Source organism: Typha latifolia, chromosome 9 (genome assembly GCF_019914945.1).
Source record: "Typha latifolia isolate L0001 chromosome 9, TyphaL0001v2, whole genome shotgun sequence".
NCBI lineage: Eukaryota > Viridiplantae > Streptophyta > Magnoliopsida > Poales > Typhaceae > Typha > Typha latifolia.
In genome coordinates, this window is record NC_133094.1 from 461,094 (window position 1) to 482,508 (window position 21,415).

Sequence of the window (21,415 nt, forward strand, 5' to 3'; positions counted from 1 at the left end):
ACACCTCTCTTTCTCACTGACCCAATTTGCTAGTGGTTGATAGGCAACATCTGGTGTAGTTCTCTTTCTCCTCCTCCTCTTTATATTAACCCCTCTCTCCCTCTATCTCTTAGTCAACTCTCTCTCCCTCTCTTCCTTCTTCCTCTCCTTCCTCTTGATCTCATTTCCTTTGCTCTCCTCTCACTTTTGCCAACCACGAATGACTAACCCCTCCACGACTCTCCATAGCCATGAATAATCTAGCCGTTCCAAGAGCTAAGATCATGTTCCATCAAGTCTACGATAGAGGATAACCAAAGACAGCATGATAAGCTAAGCATCTTGATCAAGCGATCGAGGAGTGTGCATAGGATTCTCCTTTTCCTAGTCTTAAAAACTTGTTAGAAAGCTTAGTTTATGGGAAGAGTGGACATGAACATGAAGGAGAAGGGAAGGAAAGGCTTGCTAATAAAGACACTGGAGAGATGTCGATCCATCGGCGGCCATCGCAAGGGCGAGAAGCGGCACGAGCCGCCCGAAGGGTGCTTCTCGGTGTACGTCGGGCCCGGTCGGGACCGCTTCGTCGTTCGAACGGAGTGTCTGAACCACCCCCTCTTTCGCATGCTCCTCGACGAGGCTGAGACGGAGTACGGGTACACTACCGACGGCCCTCTCGAGCTCCCATGCGACGTCGAGTTCTTTCAAAGAGTGTTGTCAGATATGGAGCAGGAGGAGGATGCTAAGGGCTCGCCGATGTGTGGCTTCGGTAAACCAGGCTCCGGTTACCGTCTTTTAAGCCCCGCGAGGCCGGCAGTGGCCGGCAAATACTATGGATAGAAAAGGTCGACTATCGATATGTATGTGTTTAGCTTATTCGATCCATTGTATCTTCTTCTTCATTTCCTTGTGCCATGATGTCAAGAACTTAATTGTTACATGGAGATTATAACCTTTATACTAAGAAGTGCAACTAGTTGTTGTTATCAGATAGGATCTCTTTATATTTCAGCTGTTTCTTTCTTTCTTTCTTTTTCTGAGTTAATTTGTCTTGATGAAGAGGAAAGTGAACATGGGATTCATGATGAGTGGAATGGTTTGTGAGACATAAAATGACGGCCAGTAGCTATAGTAGTTTAATGATTGTAGAATATTATTTTGTGAGCAAAATATATAACTTTTGTTTAATTATTAATTTTTATGAGTAATACAGCAGGGACTAGGGAGGGGACAAGAGGACTGTACAACCGCATGCTAGGATGCGTGTATTATTACCCACCTTGGTCAACAACTTTGGTTGGTCGCACGGAGCTTTCATAACTTCATATTGGGTTGCTAGATTAATCTTAAAAAAGTTGATATTTAAATCCCTACATTTCTATATGAATTCTAATTTTCAAATATATCATAAATTCCTAATATTTAAAAAAAAAAAGAAAACTAAGGAATAAAATCTTGAATTATTCACGCTCCCTTAGTTTAATTTTTTTAAAAAAAAATATTTTGACACTATTCTGTGAAACTTTTTAAATGCCCCTTCTTCCGTCAATTGAAAAACTGTCACAGGATTAATTTTATATCCTTCTGTTAGTTTAATATTAGTTCCTCTTGTATCGTTTAAAGAATGCTCCTTGCTGCAGCTTGGTTCATTGGGCCACGATCCTTCGTTGGATGGGGTTGCAGCTCGCCAGCCTTAGGCGTCGGCGCTGCTCCTCCTCCACCACCTCCAACCATCTCTTCTTTTCTCTTCTTTCTTCCTCCTTTCTCTTCACAAACCTGACCACTGAGAAAAAGAGAAAAAGAAAAGCTAGAGAAAGCTCACAACTTTCACTTCCCACTCACTCCCAAGAACCTAAAATTTCATAACAAAGACTTCAAAAACAACATTATTAATTGGAAAGGGTAGTTTCAAAGTTGGAGATGGAGCTTTTCTAATGTGATAGACCTTGCATTTTCTTAAGATCAAGTGTTCTTAAAACTAAATTCTCGCTGCACTTCACAATGGGAGCGAGAGCAGGGTTCGCCTTTCGCTATTAAAAGGGAGATGGAAGGGCAGCATTACAGAATGCAAGGTGTTTAAGCAGATCTTTACCATCCCTTAGACCCATAGCATGACTAGAAAAAATTATTTTTACTCAGATCCAACCCAAGCTTAATATCTCCGAAGATAATGTTAAAACTTAGCCTAAGTAACTCATGGGCTGGTTGGCGAAATCCGACTGTAAAACCTAGTCCGAACCTAACTCGACCCTTCGCTTCCCAATGATAATCTAAAATGATATCTCAATCAATCGTTATTCAACTAAAAACACCAATGAAATTGATGGCATGTGCTATTATTTAGCGTACAAGCAACAAGGATGGCCATAAAATAGATTTCATATTTGAGTTTGTACAATATTAGCTCTTCAGACTAGACATGGGCTAAATAACATTAGCCAATCATCTCTTCATATATATAAAAAAACCGATTCAAACTATCTGAGTCAAAACACCGCATTAAATTTTTTTTAATAATAATTATTTAGGATTACAATTCAAACAGTGATAGTTCGTTGGTAAGTAGTTAGCTCCATTCGAGGTATATTTTGGTGTGCCTGCCACGTCAACGATGACTTCATCCATAACCATAAGATCCGTGGGACCCACATCGTCCATAAACGAAAGGCCGATGGTGCATCTCGCATACGAAATTGGTACGCGGGCGACCGCATTTGAATCGGTCTAACTCGTATCTCTTTCAGCGCCATGTATCTGGCTCAATCGTCCTCGACATTCCAGATAATTTCTGCATTCCAAATGATTCCCGCCAAGTCCATTTGCGTCGTTGTTCATCCAACCCTATGTTTCTATCGTACACGTCTCACATCCAACCGTCCATGATCTACGTGAATACATTCCTCGCATTTGATGCGCATTGTAAGGATCCCCTTACAATAACCTCGCCTTCGAGCTCCTCTCTCAAAGTTACATGTATGCCTCTATCTCTTCGTTCTCGAGCGCATGCAAGATGCTCGACGTTTGCCTTCTTAAGCTCTCCGCTCTCTGCTCTCTCTCGCTAATGGCCATCTCGCTCCGTTAGGGTTTCGGGGTCCGTTGCCGCTTGGATTCGATCGTGGATAGGAATTTTTTCTCTTGCTCGATCTCTCACCAGAGCAGTGGCTGCCGAAATTACTGGCGCCGTAATAGGCGATTGACTCCGGTATATCCCAACACCTCCACTCCTTTCTTTTCCTATCGGGATTCATCATTCCATCCGGTGGAATTGAATTCTTGGCAGTTGGATGAAGTGAGTTTTTCTTTAGATCTGCGCATTGCCTTAAATCCAGTTCGGTTGGTGATTTGTCTTCGATTGGGAGGGGGGAGTGATTAAGGAGCGCAAATTTGCTTGATTGGGCCCAGGATTGTGGAACTTTCCTTGTAGTCTATCGTCGTCGGAGACATCGGAGTGGTGACTCTGTTTCTGTGTTGCCTTTACTTTTTGGCTAATCTTTTTGGTGTTTCTCTTATGGATCTTGTTATCTATTTTCTGTTAATTATGCATAAATTTTTTTTGTCATGTCAGAACTAAATGTTGTGGATCGTACCTTGAATAAAATAAACTATTTGATGGTATGCCAAAGTTTTCTTTGTTAAACCGAAAATAGCTTGGTTTAGCTCATAGTGCGCTTTGGTGATAATTGATTTGGTAGTACATATGATTCTTAATAGTAGCATCATGATGGAGGATATTTGCCAGCGTTTGATATCATACAAGAAGATCCATAACGTCTAATTTCTCAATTTGTAACTTTGTCAGTCAAATGCTTGATAGCAATTTAGCTTCCACCTTTAGCTGCTTCCCAGATTCTGACTATCGCGTGTCAAATTTTTTAGCCTTTGGCCCTTAGCTACTGTGATGTCACTCTGCATATCATGCAGACAACGTCATTGACACTTACAGAATGATAAAGTATTATAAATAGCTCTTTTCAATATATATTAATGCTTGTTTTATGTGTACTTTCCATAGATCAACCGCTCTATATGGGTTCAAAATCAGTTGATGGTTTGCTGGTGGATTCTTCGGGAGCTCATTTTACTGGAATTCATGTGGATGAGCCGGAGCGGAGAGATTTTGAAGAGCAGCCGACAACTTCAGCAACAGAGAATGGCCACAGAGAACCTTTCATAATAGGTTAACACTCAATAAATCCTTAGGGAAACTTTATTGTAACCAAACCATCTTAGAAAATAAACCCTACAAGGTGTGTAAGAAACTGAATTTTCTGCTATATACAGGAGTTTCTGGTGGTGCAGCTTCAGGAAAGACTACCGTTTGCAATATGATCATCGAGCAACTTCGTGATCAACGTGTTGTCCTTCTGAACCAGGTAATTCTAATTGACCACATACACTCTGCCTTTTAGCTTATCTTTCAGACCTTGAGTAGATAATGTATATAGAGAAGCCTTTTGCAGGATTTCCTCTGCTTACGTTAGTTTAAGATGAATGACAAGGTAGGCTCCAACTGTTAGCTTTACAGGTCATAAGATAACACTCTTTCCCCCGAATGTTCCAAGGGATATTAGGTCAACAGCCTGGTATAAGATTTGGTCAAAATCTTCTAGAGCCTCCTCCATCCCTATATAGAAGTTCAAAATTCAAACATTAGATAAAAACTGGTTGTCATATAACATCTATCCTCTCATGAAGCCTTCCCAATTTCAAGTTGTTCTTTGACTCACTATATTGGAGGAAAGGCTTGGATACTAACCTTGGTGATAATGATGAAGAGGTGATTAGTATACCAAATAGAGTTGGCACATCTTCTTTCTAAAACATATTTGAATCAATCATTGATGTTGTCTCAACATAGATAAACATTCTGGGACTAATGGAATAACTGTTCATTTCTGGTAAATTGGTAATTTGACTAACTTCGGTACTCTCACATATCAATGTGTCTTATTTTGCAGGAGTCGTTTTATTTTGATTTGTCAGAAGAGGAATTGAGCCGAGTTCATGAGTATAATTTTGATCATCCGGGTACTACATTTTCTTCTAGTTTTCTTTTCCAAAATCATAACTCATAAAGAATTGTTGTTTTTATGCTTAGGTATTTGGTTAGTTGAATAAAAAAATGACTAGATCTATACCCTTAGGTCTTAGTTATTATGATTAATGCCCTTTATCATCTTGTGGTTCTTAGAAGGCCACTATGCATGATTAAACTTGCCTATGAAAACAAAAGAATGGGCACCTGGAGAGCTGATCAGTCAATGATTATCCTTTGTTTATAAATAGATACAACAATAGGCACTACATGTACATGTGAAAGTACAAGAAAACAACCCTACATGTGAATGAGGGGTATGCCATTCATTTCTCGGAAACTTCTCTTACAGCTTTTGTATGCGTAGATGAGCACATTAATTTGGTTCTTATATTTCAATGAAACGCTTTCCTGTTATGTATTTATAATACGTACCAACGATGGACACTCATTTAACATATTTTTAATAAATAAAAATAGGATATATAGAGATATTTTTGGGTTATTGGCATGTCAATCTTTAATTTTTAATTTAAATATATATCTTAAAACCTACATTATTGTGTTTTACCTTTAGATTGTCTTTGTAAATAATATATTTTATTAAATATAAATATTATTTAACACATAATATGATTGAATATATTCATTAAACTTAATATTAATAATTGAACATTTTATAATACAATTAAAACACATAATAACATTCAACACATAATATTAATTGATATAGTTTAATAAATAAAACTAAAATCTAATTGACCGTAAAATGACGAGGAATATCAAAATTTTCATTTGATGATGATTGATGAAATTAGAAAAAAAAATTAAAAATAGAAGGCTCCATATCGGCATGGAGACCGGCATGACCATCCTTGATACCTACTTGAGTATTTGACAGTGCCATCTATATATCTAAAACTCACATGTGCATCCGTGGACAAAGATACTTTGTTTTTATTTTATTTTATTCTAGTGCATCATTCCATTTGATTCATGCTGTAAGGATTTTTCTATTTCTTATGAGAAACCCTCTTCCTAATTACAGATGCCTTTGATATTGAGAGTCTACTATCTTGTATGGAGAACTTGACGCATGGGCAGGCTGTTGATGTCCCTAGTTATGACTTCAAAACTTATAAGAGCATACTGCCAGCCAGAAAGGTATTATTGCTGAAAGTGCTGGTGGGTATATTCTTTTACAACACAAACAACCCTGGAAACTGAACCTATAACTCAGACAAACATTATTGTAGTTATCCTGCTGAAACTATGTCTTATGGAAGATATTGAATCTGATTCTGCTATCTTAAATGAATTTCAGTTTACTACCTTAACTTTAAAAGGAAAACGTGATTGTTTAAAAAGTGAAATCTGAATCTACAAAAACTACTATAAAATGGTTGGAATCTGCTTGTGTGGATTTCTTCTTTCTCTCTAAGCAACTAACTAGTGCCAAAACTAGCAACTGATCCACTTCTTTTGGGTCAGTTGATTCAATATGGTGTAGGTGCCTTTTATTTCTTACTTTTTATTATTTCTATTTAACGGAAAACATTACCGATCCCCAAATTTTATTGTTCTTTGTCAGGTCAATCCTTCGGACGTCATTATTTTGCAGGGCATTTTAGTGTTCCATGATCCACGTGTTCGGGGACTAATGAATATGAAGATCTTTGTTGATACAGGTCTTTCATATTTCTCATTTCTTGTACTATGCATATATATAGTGTCACATATATTTTTCCACATGTAGTTATATTTGTACGTTTACCCATCTCAAGGCAGAAGTTTCTAATGCTACTAGAACTAGATCATTTATTTGACTACACGCATGAAAGAGGGCAACTGTTTTGCCCCGTTATGTCCTGTTGGAACTATTAGAACTATATCAAAGTAAGTTAAAAGACATGGAAAGAAGTTTTGATCTTACCTATCTCTATCCCCTCTATGACTACCCTTAATTATTTGAAGAAAATGAAAGAAAATTGATGACGAATATGATGTAAAACTGACAATAAGTTCTTCAGTACCACATCTTTGTCCTCTTCTCATTTTCCCTGTGTCATACCTCATCCTAAACTTGACCTCTCTGCCCTGGCTCCATGCTGTCCTGACTACCAAAACTCAGGAGCTCTTCATCCATTTAAAGTTATAAAGTTATCATTTTCATCTGTCCTCCATCATAATCAACCCCCATCAATTCACAAGTTCACATTCTTTCATCCCCTCCCTACATCTCCAGTCTGCCCCTCCGCACAGATGCAACTTTGTCCCTCATCCTTTCTCCAAGAATCCACACAATAATTAATCAAAGTCCTTGAAATCATCCATTCTTCGAGTCTAGACTTTGTTCAAGATTATCTCTTTTGCACCAATTGGATCCATAAAAAGAATAAGAGACAATATCCTGATCAGCTATTCTTTTGTGTAACCTTCTCTCATGTTAGGTTCATCTGATCTAAATCATTGGGTTCCATAATAAATATACAAAACAATGTAATGGTTGTTATGTGTACTGTTACTATTACTGCATTGATTTCTATTATGTTTGTACTCATGTCCATCTTAAGTTATGCAGATGCTGATGTACGACTAGCAAGGAGGATTCGCCGTGATACTGTTGAGAAGGGTAGAGATATCAGAACAGTATTAGATCAGGTTATACAACCTATATCCTTTCTGTGGTATCATTTACTATTTTTTGCCATTTAAATTTGACACTGTTGTATGTGTTTAGATTTTGGCAGGCCAACCTAGATGTAGTAGTAGCATGTTGCAAGTTGTCTACTCATTTGTGTTTGGGTCAGTTGATAATACAAAACATTTTATAATGTTACCAGTTGCAGTTTGTGCAGTATTCTTGTGGTTCATCTTGACTTTCAACACCTTTTCCTTTTCCTAATTTTGTTCAAAGAGCCAAATGCTGATCCCTAGTAACCATGTATATAAACTTATACAAACAACTAGGAAATTTTGATAAAATAATAAGGGGAAAGTATATGGCAAAGATATTCATGTCGGTATAGATAAGAGTTCGAATTGAAAATGAAGTAATAATTTTGAAGCTGTAATGAGTTCGATGGGTTTGATGGATATTAACTCAATAGAGCGAATTAGATTTGACCCGCTATAACTCTACTCTTAGAAATAGTAGTCATGGGTTATTTATCATGTGGAATGAATATTAGTTTAAATTAATTAATTTATTTTATCTTTATCTTTTAATTATAGACGTTAGATTGTTTTTACTTTCGCTTTCCTAGAAGTAGATCTTAATCTTAGAAACCCAACCAAGCTACCATACCCTAATCCACACCTCCCCTCACGAGCCACTCTACCCTATGGCCGGCCTCCACCATCCACAATTGTCTGCCACCCTCCGACGACCACCACAACGTCGATATTTCCGTTTCTATGCCATTTCAATCTTCTTCCACCGTTTTAGATATTTTCACACCTCAATTTCGGAATCACTTTCAAAGTCATTAGATCTGTAACTTTGGAGGCTATCACCCATCAAAATTTCATATTTTTCCTATGAACAAATCTTTCCAAATCTGGTTTGTCACAACATTTTAGAACAATGCACAAAATTCATTCTCGTCGGTCATTCACTTTTGGGAAAGAAACTTTATCTTACCTTGAAGATTTAATCATTTTAATATTAGTAAAATGAGGTTGAACAATATCTACATTTACCATACCCTCTCCAAAGTCCAAATCCTACATTGGGAGGAGTCATTGTGCAAGGGTATTACTAGCTTTATTATCTAAGGTACATTTATAAGGGAAGTGACCTAAGTTTCATCAAGGTATGGCCACTGATATTGAATGCAGAGATAGTGATTCTTAAATACTGGAGCCTGAGTTTTGCTTGGACTATCCAAGAGATGACTTGCATGGTTGTTATAGTAAGCAATATGTAGAAGCCTTTTTGTTGCTGATGGTTATGACGAGTCAAATAAACGAAAATAGCGATAACTGGTCATCGGTAATCCACCTTGTTACTTAAAGTTCTCTTTTTCTTTGCAGTACTCAAAATTTGTGAAACCTGCTTTTGAGGACTTCATACTGCCGACGAAAAAGTATGCTGATATTATTATTCCCCGTGGTGGAGACAATCATGTAGCCATTGACCTGATTGGGCAACATATCCATACTAAACTTGGCCAACATGATCTTTGTAAAATATATCCAAATTTATATGTCATTCAATCAACTTTTCAGGTACTTAATGCTCCTAATGATGCATCTATCTTTTAGTCATATTGTACTACTGTGATTGGAGAATGTGGGATTCATGATTAAGGTGTATTCAAATTTATATGTTCATCAATCAAATTTTCATATTACTATCTTCCTGACATTATATAGATCTGGAAAACATTTTTCAGATACGTGGTATGCATACTTTAATACGTGATGCCACAACGTCCAAGCATGATTTCATATTTTATTCTGATCGGTTGATTCGCTTGGTTAGTATGGAGTATTTTTCCCTAAATGAACTTCATTTGGAAAAAAATCTCTAATTTTAAATATTTTCTCTTTAAAGGTCGTCGAGCATGGTCTAGGTCATCTTCCATTTAAAGAAAAGCAGGTGTTAACTCCAACTGGTAAGTAGCTATTCTTGGTCATTGCATTATGATGATGGCTTTAGCTCTGTGTGCATTTTTTTGCTAATTCTAAATCTTAATTTAGTCCTTAATACTGAGTAGATTTGACATTCTCATCTAGTTGCTGAAAAGCTGAAACTATAACCCTTGCAGATCTTTTCTCTAATATTTATTTAGCTTGTAAAGATAGTGTGATTTTCAAGCCCCTCTATGATTTTCTGATTTTTAGAACTTATTCATTCTTTGTCCCCCACAAGTTCAGCTTGAGTCATATACACAGCATGTGCAGTGCTTCTGTACATCTGCAGGTTTATATTTGCATATAAATAGTCATGTTTTCTGAGCAAAGAAGATGATATATAGAGAGGCTATACAGAAGAATATGAATTTCTTAGTCCTCTAGAAGTGTCTTCATTTAAAATTTTCTGAAGGCATGTACCAATAGGACTTGTACTTGGCAGTCCTTTTCATTTGTTTCGGCAAATTTATTTAGCACTTTCTTAAAATTATTCTTTCCAATTGATGCGCCTCTACTGTATATTTTCTGCTGCCAAATTACACTTGATTAATTATGTGGTTGGCCTTTGATGATATAAATTGTTTTACCAAGTGCAGGATCTGTATATACCGGGGTGGATTTCTCTAAAAGATTATGTGGTATCTCAGTAATTAGAAGGTACTTCAACCTTTTGCAGCCTGATGTGTTTTCTGCTATTCAATGTACCTTTGTTTGAGCATGCAGTTTTTGCAACAAACCCTATTATGTTACTATTTATAGCCCTCTTTGGTTTGGGATCTGTCCTGAAGATGATTGCATGGGTCAATTAAATCTGGCTCCCCCAATGGAACTAAAGTAATACCCATGATTTTGAGGATTCATATCCAGACATTTTTTAAATTTTCCAGACCTCCCTGTTCTATCCTAGTGGACAACAGATATGCTCGGCGAAGGTAGACAAGATATACAAGATTCCCTGTACTATGAACCATACTTCGGTAGCCTGAAATGGAAACTTAGAAATCGATTCATACACCTATTCATGAAGTTTTTAATATTCGTGAAGTAGATGAGGCAGGAGGATAAGGGTGCTTTCTTGTGGAACTCCAGAAATGAAGCATATGAAAGTCACATACTGATTGATGAGATAGATGATACTTGAACAGATGACTCTGGTGCATTTTAATATTCTTTCATGTATCCACGAAGCACCTTGTATCCCTATTTTTACAAACATTGAAAGCATATAAGAGTTACAAAATGGATGATCTTCATTGGTTACTATGCCTTTCAACCTGTCATGACTTTGTTTGTCTTTCTAATATTTCCTAAAGTATTCCTTTCACTTGTATATTGATGGTTGAATACAATTCCATTTATACTGCTTACCAGTGGTGAGAGTATGGAGAATGCTCTGCGGGCATGTTGCAAAGGCATCAAGATTGGGAAGATACTTATTCATAGGGAAGGAGATAACGGTCAGCAGGTTCGCAATAATCTGTCAGATCATCAGCATGTCCTGCTTCGCGCCTGATTTTCTGACTGATCAATTATGTTGTAGCTAATATACCAAAACTTGCCAAAAGACATCTCAGATAGACAAGTTTTGCTGTTGGATCCTATACTAGGCACAGGTTGGTCTATGTGACTTCTAATATTCATGCTTTCTATTTGATTATGTAAACAAGATCCTCTTTTGCCCATCTGGTGCTGCCATTAGCTTCTCCTCCCCACAGCTTCGCTAGCAACCTAATAATAGAACAAAGAGCACAGTAAGTTAATTTAGTAATGCTAAGAGATTAGTACTCTTCTGTCTATCTGAAATTCTGAATGGCATTAATTGTTCAGCACTTCAGGCCAACTGCCAACAACTAGACCAATTATCTGATCAATATTTTTGACGCATTGCTAATGGAAACTGAAACTCTGTTTTTGCCAACTGATGCCTAGGCAATTGCACCAATAACATGTTGACTGCCAGTCTGCCACTTGCAGCTTGTTCAACTCCACAGAACTAGATATATCATTATATCCAATTAACATTATTGTTTGTTAATATGCCCCTACCTTTTCTTCTGATATTTAGGCACTTATTTGTTTATTCGATAGATGTTGTTTACATCCTTTGACCTTCCATTTTGTAACTTTTGTTGCCTTATTTGAAGCCAGACTTACCACTTAAAATCTTCCTGTGTATATAATTGTTCTACCTTTTAAAAAAGTTCATGTACACTATTGTGACTTGGATTTGTTAGGACCTTCTCCTGGTCTTTGAAGATGATACTGTTGTCTATGTAGTTTGATTGCTAATTCTCGGATGGTAAGCATATTAAGTAGCTTTTTTTTTCTTTTTAAACATTTATTAGATATGTTTAAGATTCTGTAACATAAGAACAGTATTGCTTCACTTTATGTGTGATCTTATAGGCTACGCAAAGGAAAAGTTTGATTAGTTGATGATTAGCTACTAGTGTAACTTTAGTATCCACTAGTCCTTAGTCTTGCTGCAGTGTTAATTGTTGCTTATCTTTTTCTCTCATTATTCCATGGTAGGCAATTCCGCTGTTCAGGCTATCTCTTTGCTATTGAAGAAGGGTGTACAAGAAGCCAACATCATATTCCTCAACCTAATATCTGTAAGTTTTGAGTGCCATAGTGGAATCTTCCTTGTGAACTGTTCTTTTGTTTATGTTAGACATAAGCCTGTGCTTTGCCTTTTGATATTGCTTTTTTTAACGTAGCTGTAATCCAGAAAACAGGAGAGTTGCATCATATACTGTTTTAAAAGTGTTCTAGGCGAATACGTGATACATTGTTATGTTATTGCAGTAATAGCTATAATAAGGAAAATTTTCTTCTTGAATTCACCTTTTTCCATGCTTCATTTGGAAAGTATCCTGATTTTAATTTCTCATGACTAGGCTCCTCAAGGGGTGCACGTAGTTTGCAAAAGATTCCCGAGAATTAAGATTGTGACATCTGAGATTGAGTTTGGTCTAAATGAAGATTATGGTGTCATTCCTGGCATGGGTGAATTTGGAGATCGGTACTTCGGGACAGATAATTATTAAGCAATGATGATGCTTTCAGCCAAATTCAAGAAAGAGGCGAACCAAATCCAGTAAGTTGTCATCATTACAAGAGTGCTCACCATTTCATGCTAAATGTGCTCACTCCTCTTAAGAGGAGAAAATGATCCGCATTATCCATATGCTCTTGGGTGATTAATGTTTGTAAATTCGATTTTGCTATTAATAAAACTGCACTGCTTGTGAATTATTGAGGAAGTACACCTACATATTAGCTCTGATGGAATTAGTGAGTGATAAATTGCTAAGCATATGCATCAACTAAAATGGGCAAGCTTAACTCAAGAGTTTCTTTCTTACCTGCAGGCCATCATTTTTCCAATAACAACGGCAAAAGTAGATATCAAGTTCTTCGGCGGCAATGATTCAGCAATTTTCGAGCAGCTCTTTTTTCTCTTTGAACTTGCCAATGGCTGGTTGTATTCAATGTCATCTCTCTAGAAAAATATGGCATCATGGTGTATTTGCGTATTATTCAAGTCAATTGATGATATGCTATTTACTTATGCTTCTTATATGCTTCTCTCTGGTCTTTTGTCCCTGAAGATGACTCAAGACCACTTGCTCTTCCTAATAATATTTTTAGATATTTAGATCGCAATTCACGGTTTAAAGCTCAGGCTTAATTCCCATTTGGCCTCTATTAATCGGGAAAATAGATGGGTACTTAGTCCACTAATGTTGTGGATAAAGTGCTAAAAGGGATCACAAAACTTGCAAAGGAGAAAACGTGGTAGAGTGAGCTAAATTATAATCATGGATACTACATCATATACTGTAATCTTTTCCAAACGAAGTGGAGCCTCTTTACAAAACATATAGTTCAGTGATTAAATTTTATTAACCTAAGTTCGATTTCCACATTTGGAATACATTATGTAAATTTTCTGTTAAAATATTATATGTGTATAATTTGAACTTATTATAATTTATTTTTTTAAAAGGTTTAGCACAATTATTTTGCATCTATATGGAGGACGTATCGAGTACGGCGAGCTGTTATAGTATACGAATTCAATAAAAAAAGAAGTGATACTCTTTTCAGGTTTCGGATCCGACCCAAAACTACAAGAAACCAAATTCTAAAACCCGACCCAAACGGCTTTCTTTCGAGCCTTCTAGGGCTTCCATACTTCCAATGTGAGGAGGGTTGGATTGATCGGACGGCTAGAAATGTCCAATCATAACAAGTTTCACGTCTCAACGGATGAGATCAAATAAATCCTCCCCACCTTCTAGGCTTTATAAACCCCTTCTCCTCTTTTTGGAGCCTCCCACTCTCTTCTTCTAGGGTTTGCGCCACTCTGCCGCCAAAGCCCTTACCCTAATTGAAGCACCGAAATGGTATGGATTTCGCTCCTCGTGATCTTCTAAGCCCTCTTAGTTGCTCAAAATTTGATTTTTAAGTCGCATTTCACCTTAAAGTGGTTCCCAGATCTATGGTTTTCTACTTTTCTTCTCAAATACATCGTTTTTATCTTCAAAATCCTACCTTTTCCTGTTAATTCACAGATTAATATGCTACTTTTTGGATCTACATCTGCTAATATATGGTTTAATTCCATCAGGCTCCCAAAAGAGGTGGGAAGGCACCGGTTCCAGCCAAGAAGAAGACGGTAGTTTGCTTACATTTTCCTATTTTCATAAGGTTTTCATTTGGTTTCTACGTGTATTTTTACGGTTTTTATCCTTTTGATCTGTAGGAGAAGGTGGTCAATCCATTGTTCGAGAAGCGGCCGAAGCAGTTTGGGATCGGAGGGGCATTGCCGCCGAAGAAAGATCTCCACCGCTTCGTGAAGTGGCCGAAGGTGGTCAGGATCCAAAGGCAGAGGAGGATCCTCAAGCAGCGGTTGAAGGTTCCCCCGGCATTGAACCAGTTTACCAGGACCTTGGACAAGAATCTGGGTGAGTACTTAATTCTCTTTTTTCTTCACTTCCACTCTTATTATCTTTGTCTGCGTTCTATTTTCCGGTGCCGTATGGGGGATGGATCTCATGCTGAGATTGTTAAAAGAAGATGCTATTGTCAATGTTAAGGCCCAAGTTTAATTTTGGCTGTCGAACGCTTCTTAGATATTTCTAAGTTTCATGTGTTTAATATGTATCCTCACATCATGTTCAATAGTTTCAGTTATGCTTCCTTTTCTGGATCAACTTTTCATCTTTGTTATGTTTATGGCTGCCTCCTGTCATATTCTCTGATTATCTTTGGAATGACATCACCTGTGCCCCCAGAGAAGTGCAAAATTCTGCACTGGTTGCAGATCAATACTGAATCCAAGCTTCTACTTTATTTTGTTATGTTTGTTTTAGAGCATAGTGTTTTCTTTTTCTGAAAACAAAGATATGCCTATCAACATTCTACATGATTTTTTTTTCTGTAGCAACCAACCTATTCAAGATGTTACTTAAGTACCGGCCTGAAGACAAAGCTGCCAAGAAGGAGCGACTCTTGAAGATGGCTCAGGCGCAAGCTGAAGGGAAAACTGCTGAAGCTAAGAAGCCGATTGTTGTGAAGTATGGCCTTAATCATGTCACTTACCTTATTGAGCAGGTATTGTAGTTTTTCTTCCAAATGCATTCATGTACCAAGTCTACTGCATAATTAGATGGATGTTTTAGAACTCTTGAGCCTGCTATTGGGGTCCTGTTTAAATAGACTGTATCCTTAAAATTTTCTTATGTGCTTATCTTCAGAACAAGGCACAACTAGTTGTGATTGCTCATGATGTTGACCCTATCGAGTTGGTGGTCTGGCTTCCAGCCTTGTGTAGGAAGATGGAAATTCCTTACTGTATTGTGAAAGGAAAAGCACGTCTTGGAGCGGTATGGATATGTTGCTCTTTTTGCTTGAACTTCAATTAATTTGTCATGCTGACATACACATCCTCTGATTTGTGTTCCTCACAGATTGTTCACAAAAAGACTGCATCTGTTTTGTGTTTGACGACTGTGAAGAATGAGGATAAGCTTGAGTTTAGCAAAATATTGGAAGCCATTAAGGTGAGTAATGGAATGAGTTTCTCTTAAAACTTGTAACACACATACATGCTCTTTTTGCTGAACACTACCATTTCTTCAGGCAAACTTCAATGATAAATTTGATGAGGTCAGAAAGAAATGGGGTGGTGGGATAATGGGCTCCAAATCTCAAGCGAAAACCAAAGCAAAAGAAAGGATGCTTGCGAAGGAAGCTGCCCAGAGGATGAGCTAGATTTATCTATTTAAATTTTGTTTGATAGATTGGCGTTGCATTCCCTTAGTTTCAGAGATGGACAACTTAAATCTGAGGAACTCATTTACAGCTTGCTGCCTGCAGCCATATTCCTGTCTGAATCACAGTATATTTTGTTCTCTGGATTATGTAGAAACTTCAGAGATCCTTTTTCTTGCAGTTTTGCCGCACTTTTTATCTTCCTACAGGAATTTGGCTTTCCTTCTGAATTTTTTTTAGTATAGGTAATTTTCTCTAGGTGGGTGTTTGGAGATGAAAATTTTGAAGAACTATTTTCTTTAGAAAATATTCCTGCCCTGAGGAAAATAAATAAATTCACTCTAGCTATGTTTTTTTGTTTCCTACACACTCCCTCTCTTCTTTCACTCTGCCTTATTTCTCTCTTTCCCTTCCTCCATTATCACCTTTCTCCACCACCGTCGCTCCTCCACCCACCCCAGTTGCCACCACCTCCTACTCCATTACTCTCTTCCTCCATTCTCTCTTTCTAATTTTTATTTTCCTCTAAAATTTCCATAACTAATCGAAGAAAAATTTTCTCCTGGGATTCTTTAATGATACTTTTCAATTTATATATTAGGAATTTCCTACGAAAATGTTACTTATTTATCCAAACAGGGCTTTGTATGACGTTGCAACGGGTGAAGTGTAAAAAAAAACTTATGTTAAATTGCAGAGTGGGTTGTTAAGGTGCAGAGGAGCATGGACAAAAATAATTAATTTCTTGAGTAAGCCTCCAACATCAGCAATTAAAGTGGTCAACTATGCAATAGCTTTTAATAGAGGGGACATTTACACTAAAACTTTCTAAACGACGCTCATATTTATATGCACCTTCTTATTTTCCTTCATAAACTCACTAAAATATTCAAAACCTCTCCATACTAAATCTGTGTGATATCTCAATTTGACTCTATGGCGGCTACGTTCCGTAACAGCAAATCTACCTAATAATTATGAAAGGCGTTATTTGTGATCTTCGATTGGTTACATGTCTAATTATAGAGACAGAGTAACCTTCATGCCACCATCTCATGGTGAAACAAAGTAAACTGGCTCTATTCTATTCAACCAAATTGAATTAAATCAAACAGATGCCGTGTGCTTTTCTGCAACATAAGCAAATCTCCAGAGTATATGAATTAGCATCTGTTTAAAATTAATCAAAGATGTTGATAGTACTAATTATGGAAAGTTAAAAGAAGGAACATATGTTTGTTCCATTCTCACTAAAACTTGTTGCTGTATATTGATACTAGGAAGACATGGATGCTGGTAAAAAGAAAAGAAAATTTTCTTTAGAGATTACAAAACGATTACAGACTTTGATATCGCGAAATGGATATCAAAGAGTTTCAAATATACGAAAGGAGCCTAGCAATTTCAAGCTAATATTATTAACTGCTTGCGACAAATCTATACAGAATTACAAGCCTTTGCTGGAAAATTTACTTCTGACCGAGCACTGACAACACTGTGAATGCATGCCAATGTTATGTCAGGATCACATGTATTCTATCAATTCTACAGCAAGAATTTCAAGAGGAGAATGAGGATGGACAAAAAAAAGGACAAGTTTTGTTCCACAACAGTAACAAAGTAAAGCATCTAGTATTCTGACATAATATCCTGAAGAGGACAGAAACACTTGCACTGATTGAAAGATATTGGTGACACAGTTCAGATATCAGAATATCAAACGACAGAATGAATAGCCATAACAAAATGCTAGCATCAGTCAATCTAAATGCAAAATATCTTAGAAATGGCAATGATCTACATTGTTCCACTAGATATCCAACTAAGGATGAACCTCGCGAATACTCTACAATTAGACATCTAGGAAAAGGTGAATCAACAGTTGAAACTAGGAAGTAATTCATTGCAGGTACTAATTAACTGAAACTAGAAAGTATTGGACTATTAGTAATTCTCTAGAATGTTACTCAACCAGTATGATCTCCAAACTCAATGACAATATACTAAAGAAGCAAAATAAGAACCTTTACCATCATCAAGTTGTGCCTTTTTGTCTTTTTTCTTTTTTTGAAAAATCAAGTTGTGGCCGTTGTTACCCTATCTATCTTGTAAATAAACAGCTGTCTTTAATATTATATCTGAACTACAAGCTATCAAGATACTTTTGGATAAGATGAGTCTGAAATAGATTGAGTCATCTTGATAAATGATGAAAACAGAACAATAGTTTCCCAGTTTCCAATCATTTGGAAAGGAGACTCATACTAGGTTATAGAAGAATAGCCAACTTTCCAGCTATATGAATTACTGAAGGACTGAATATTGAAGTTGAAGCAAGTTTCATTGGTAGAAAATGTGACCATGAAACAGCATGCAACCAAACTTTATATGAATTGATTGTTGTCAAAGAGAACAAGGATCAAGACTTACTCTTTGCAGAATGTCAAATTTTTAAAGAACCTAAATATGACCTCTTCTGTTTGTGTTGATCTACTTTTTCACTTTTGTGTTTCTTTAAATAATCCTCCTTCCAGCCGTGCAGCATTACAACATACTAGTGTCTGAAATAGTGTAGAGGTTATAAAGAAAACACCCATTTCTTATGTGTTAGGTGCATGGAACTGGACATATGTGAGTCAATCTTTTAAATCAGGAAATAGAACCGTGAAACATCTGAAATTTCAAAGATCCAGATAAAAATCTGGGGGCCAAAGCATTGAGTCACACTTCATATATTAAGATATGTATGTATAAAAGATTGAAACTGAAGGCTACACTAACAATAGCTATATATAATTTGGATTTCTGACACTAATCTACCTTCTATTTGATCCTCAAGTGTAAATTCTCCAAGACATCTTGATCCATGATCTTCAATGGAGGATCATTTCATGTCTCTCAATGCTGTCATGTCTTGCCAACCTCCACTACCACTCCATAATCTGACGACAACTTCTTGTTTCAAGGAACATGGATCTTCATTGTTTATGCATCCAGTAATCTCATTGAAGTGTGCCGTACTTTTAAGCTTTCCACATCTTCAGAAATCATTCTACTAGTTATACGTATTCTTCATACTTCACCAACCTGTCATCCCTAGACTAACTTACAAACGAATCAAGCTTCTCCCCTCTACAAGTATTTCTTATCAATCACCCCATCAAGAGAACTAACGAGACCATGTTTAAGAAAGTTTATTCACATCACACTTACAGCGTATGTGAATAGATAATGGCACTTAATATCATGATTCCTTTTACTACTATTCAGAAATTATGATCAGCTTGCAAATTGCATTTAGCAAAACTCAGTTGAACAACCACCAAGAGAATAACTAAACTAAAAAAGGCTAAAGCTCTTACGTGTGAAGAAAAATTGACTTGTTTGCAATTACTGAAAAGCAAATAAAATTCAAAAGCTCGCAATATGTATTTCAGAATCAATCTCTCTTAGATGATTAAGAAGGGAGAAGGCATATTTTATTCATCATCAAACAAACCAATCACAATTCCATCAATAACTAAGCGCAAAATTATCGAATATCTTTGGAACTCATATCTACACACCTTGAGACAAACAAGATACTCAATTCCATCCAATCTATTCATCTCTGTTAATATACACCTGCAATTTATATTTCCACTAAAGCATTACAACAAAACAGTGACAAATATTACAACTATGGAAGGAAAAATGATCTATAAGTTACCTGAATTCGGAAACCAGTAAAAATAAATCTGCAGAGAGAGATCGCATGATCGCGTGATTGTGTGATAATCCTCCTCTCTCTTACCCTGCTCTGACCAAAATCAAACGAAGAAAACAAAACCAACCAAAACAACCGAGGGTGAAAAAGGAAAAGGTAAAAAAAAAATCAAGTTTTGCGACCCTCTTCAGCTCAAAGATTACATATTCTTCCTCCTAAATCGCAAATATTGCTTAAAACCTCTAAACCCTTTAAATCCATCTACTGTCCTGACTCCTCCGAATCATCCTCCCCTGCATGATCCTGCTGCTGTTGCTGCTGCAATTGCCCACCTCCGCCGCCGCCGCCTCCACCCCTGGCTTGTGCCATCTGCTGATAGAATTGACTCAAAGCTTGTGGATTCACCGCCCCGACACGCCCGTCCTGCGAAAGCCCGAGCTCAAGTCCTGGAAGTGGCGACTGCCCGTGCCCGCCGAGCATCGACATAAAGCTCATCGGACCGCCGGGCAATTCAAGCCCATGCAACCCTATCCTCTGCATGAAATTACCAACAGACCCCGCCCCTGACCCATCGCCGCCTCCTCCGCCGCCGCCACCCGCCGCCCCCATATCAGATGTCGACGCTGCCAAAAACCCGGGGCTGAACCCTGCCACGGTCGGCGGCCACAATCCCGGGTGCATCGCCCAATTAGCCCGGGCGCCGGCAGCGCCCGTTGCCTGAGGCAATTCGTCGAGCTTGTGGTGGCTGTGGAGCCCAACGGGCATGGAGGCAGATATGGGCCCCGCGCCGCCTCCGGCGGCAGCGGCAGCGGCGAGGGCGGAGGCCGGGATGGTTCCGGATCCGGTGGCGGCGATGATAGACGGCTCAGCTTGCTGTAGAAGCCACTGGATCGTCTCGCCGTCGGATTTGTGGCCGAGCTCTCGCGTTAGCTGGAAGATTCTAGCGGCGCAGAGCGCCGGCATCCGAATCCTTCTTCCGCGGCCGTCGACCTTGGTGTGGCGGTCCTTGTTCGAGCTCCTCTTTGGAGCAAGCTGCTTTCTTGACTCGTCCTTCTCGGCGGCGGCAGGATTGGAGTCTCTGTGGTCTGGATTGGGCAGGCCTAGAGCTTGGTGGAACTTGGGATGTTCTTGAGGGAGCTTGGAGGTGGACTTGGGATCCATGGAAAAGAGAGAGGAGCTCCTAAAGGTGAGATTTTTAGGGGTTGGGTTGATGGAGATGGAGGTGGGGAAGGAAGAAGAAGGGGAAGACTAGGCTTTCATGGGTCTTCACTATTTTGGCAAGAAAATGAGATTGGAGTTGAGAGAGAGAGAGAGAGAGAGAGAGAGAGAGAGAGAGAGGTGAGAGAAATATTAATCAGAGAGAAAGTTACCAACTTTTTTAAGATTTACTCTGCTTTTGGGAGGTTTTTACAGTCTACTGCATCTCTTGCCTTTTTCTCATACTGGGATCAATAGGAGAAGGAAAAAAAAGTCTTTGGTTTGTTGGAATATAATAAGTAAGAAGAAAAAAACAAAGAGCTCTTCTTTCACTCTACTGCTTCTCATAATAAAAGAGAGGTTTTTTTTTCGTTGTTGGCTCTCGGGGTACAGAGAGAGATAGAGTTGAAATTTAGAGACGAAAGAGTGAAAACTTTGATGCCCACTTGCAAAATTTGGCAAGAAAGAGAGATTTTTAATTTTTTTATTATTCTTTTACTGCCAAATTTTTAATAGTTTTGGAGGTGGCTCTCATGCACTATTTTGCTACCTCTTTTTCAGGGATAGCTTTCCTTTTCCTC

The 21,415-nt window shown here is 37.8% G+C and overlaps 4 protein-coding genes across 4 annotated transcripts; 3 read left to right on the top strand and 1 right to left on the bottom strand.

The window, feature by feature from the left end:
- Positions 1-411: 411 nt before the first annotated feature.
- Positions 412-816, top strand: LOC140795018 (auxin-induced protein 15A-like). Its single transcript, XM_073147377.1, has one exon. The coding sequence runs from the start codon at positions 412-414 to the stop codon at positions 814-816; it is 405 nt and encodes a 134-aa protein (XP_073003478.1).
- Positions 817-3,038: 2,222 nt separating this feature from the next.
- LOC140795635 (uridine kinase-like protein 4) lies at positions 3,039-13,232 on the top strand. The gene is made up of 16 exons (XM_073148320.1): positions 3,039-3,178; positions 3,989-4,153; positions 4,258-4,349; positions 4,935-5,004; positions 6,060-6,175; positions 6,603-6,699; positions 7,593-7,672; positions 9,047-9,241; positions 9,409-9,492; positions 9,570-9,630; positions 10,246-10,306; positions 11,021-11,114; positions 11,190-11,262; positions 12,182-12,264; positions 12,550-12,749; positions 13,024-13,232. Exons 2-15 carry the CDS (start codon positions 4,003-4,005, stop codon positions 12,697-12,699), a joined length of 1,407 nt encoding a protein of 468 aa, XP_073004421.1. The 5' UTR covers positions 3,039-3,178; positions 3,989-4,002; the 3' UTR covers positions 12,700-12,749; positions 13,024-13,232.
- Positions 13,233-13,917: 685 nt separating this feature from the next.
- On the top strand, positions 13,918-16,111 carry LOC140794800 (large ribosomal subunit protein eL8y-like). Its single transcript, XM_073146993.1, has 7 exons — positions 13,918-14,061; positions 14,286-14,333; positions 14,421-14,622; positions 15,102-15,271; positions 15,415-15,543; positions 15,628-15,720; positions 15,800-16,111. The coding sequence occupies exons 1-7, from the start codon at positions 14,059-14,061 to the stop codon at positions 15,929-15,931; spliced, it is 777 nt and encodes a 258-aa protein (XP_073003094.1). The 5' UTR covers positions 13,918-14,058; the 3' UTR covers positions 15,932-16,111.
- A 3,251-nt stretch (positions 16,112-19,362) lies between these two features.
- LOC140795758 (transcription factor TCP20-like) lies at positions 19,363-21,110 on the bottom strand. The gene is made up of 2 exons (XM_073148515.1): positions 19,641-21,110; positions 19,363-19,555 (listed from the first exon to the last, which is right to left on the bottom strand). The coding sequence occupies exon 1, from the start codon at positions 20,796-20,798 to the stop codon at positions 19,899-19,901; it is 900 nt and encodes a 299-aa protein (XP_073004616.1). The 5' UTR covers positions 20,799-21,110; the 3' UTR covers positions 19,363-19,555; positions 19,641-19,898.
- Positions 21,111-21,415: the final 305 nt, after the last annotated feature.

What these genes read in the sequence shown, in the direction of transcription:
- LOC140795018 (XM_073147377.1), top strand. Translation starts at nt 412, where the DNA reads ATGAACATGAAGGAGAAGGGAAGGAAAGGCTTGCTAATAAAGACACTG.
- LOC140795635 (XM_073148320.1), top strand. Translation starts at nt 4,003, where the DNA reads ATGGGTTCAAAATCAGTTGATGGTTTGCTGGTGGATTCTTCGGGAGCT. An exon ending in GTGTTGTCCTTCTGAACCAG is followed by an intron (nt 4,350 to 4,934) that starts GTAATTCTAATT and finishes CTTATTTTGCAG; the next exon opens with GAGTCGTTTTATTTTGATTT. An exon ending in TCAGAACAGTATTAGATCAG is followed by an intron (nt 7,673 to 9,046) that starts GTTATACAACCT and finishes TTTTCTTTGCAG; the next exon opens with TACTCAAAATTTGTGAAACC.
- LOC140794800 (XM_073146993.1), top strand. An exon ending in TTCCAGCCAAGAAGAAGACG is followed by an intron (nt 14,334 to 14,420) that starts GTAGTTTGCTTA and finishes TTTGATCTGTAG; the next exon opens with GAGAAGGTGGTCAATCCATT. An exon ending in GAAAAGCACGTCTTGGAGCG is followed by an intron (nt 15,544 to 15,627) that starts GTATGGATATGT and finishes TGTTCCTCACAG; the next exon opens with ATTGTTCACAAAAAGACTGC.
- LOC140795758 (XM_073148515.1), bottom strand. Translation starts at nt 20,798, where the DNA reads ATGGATCCCAAGTCCACCTCCAAGCTCCCTCAAGAACATCCCAAGTTC.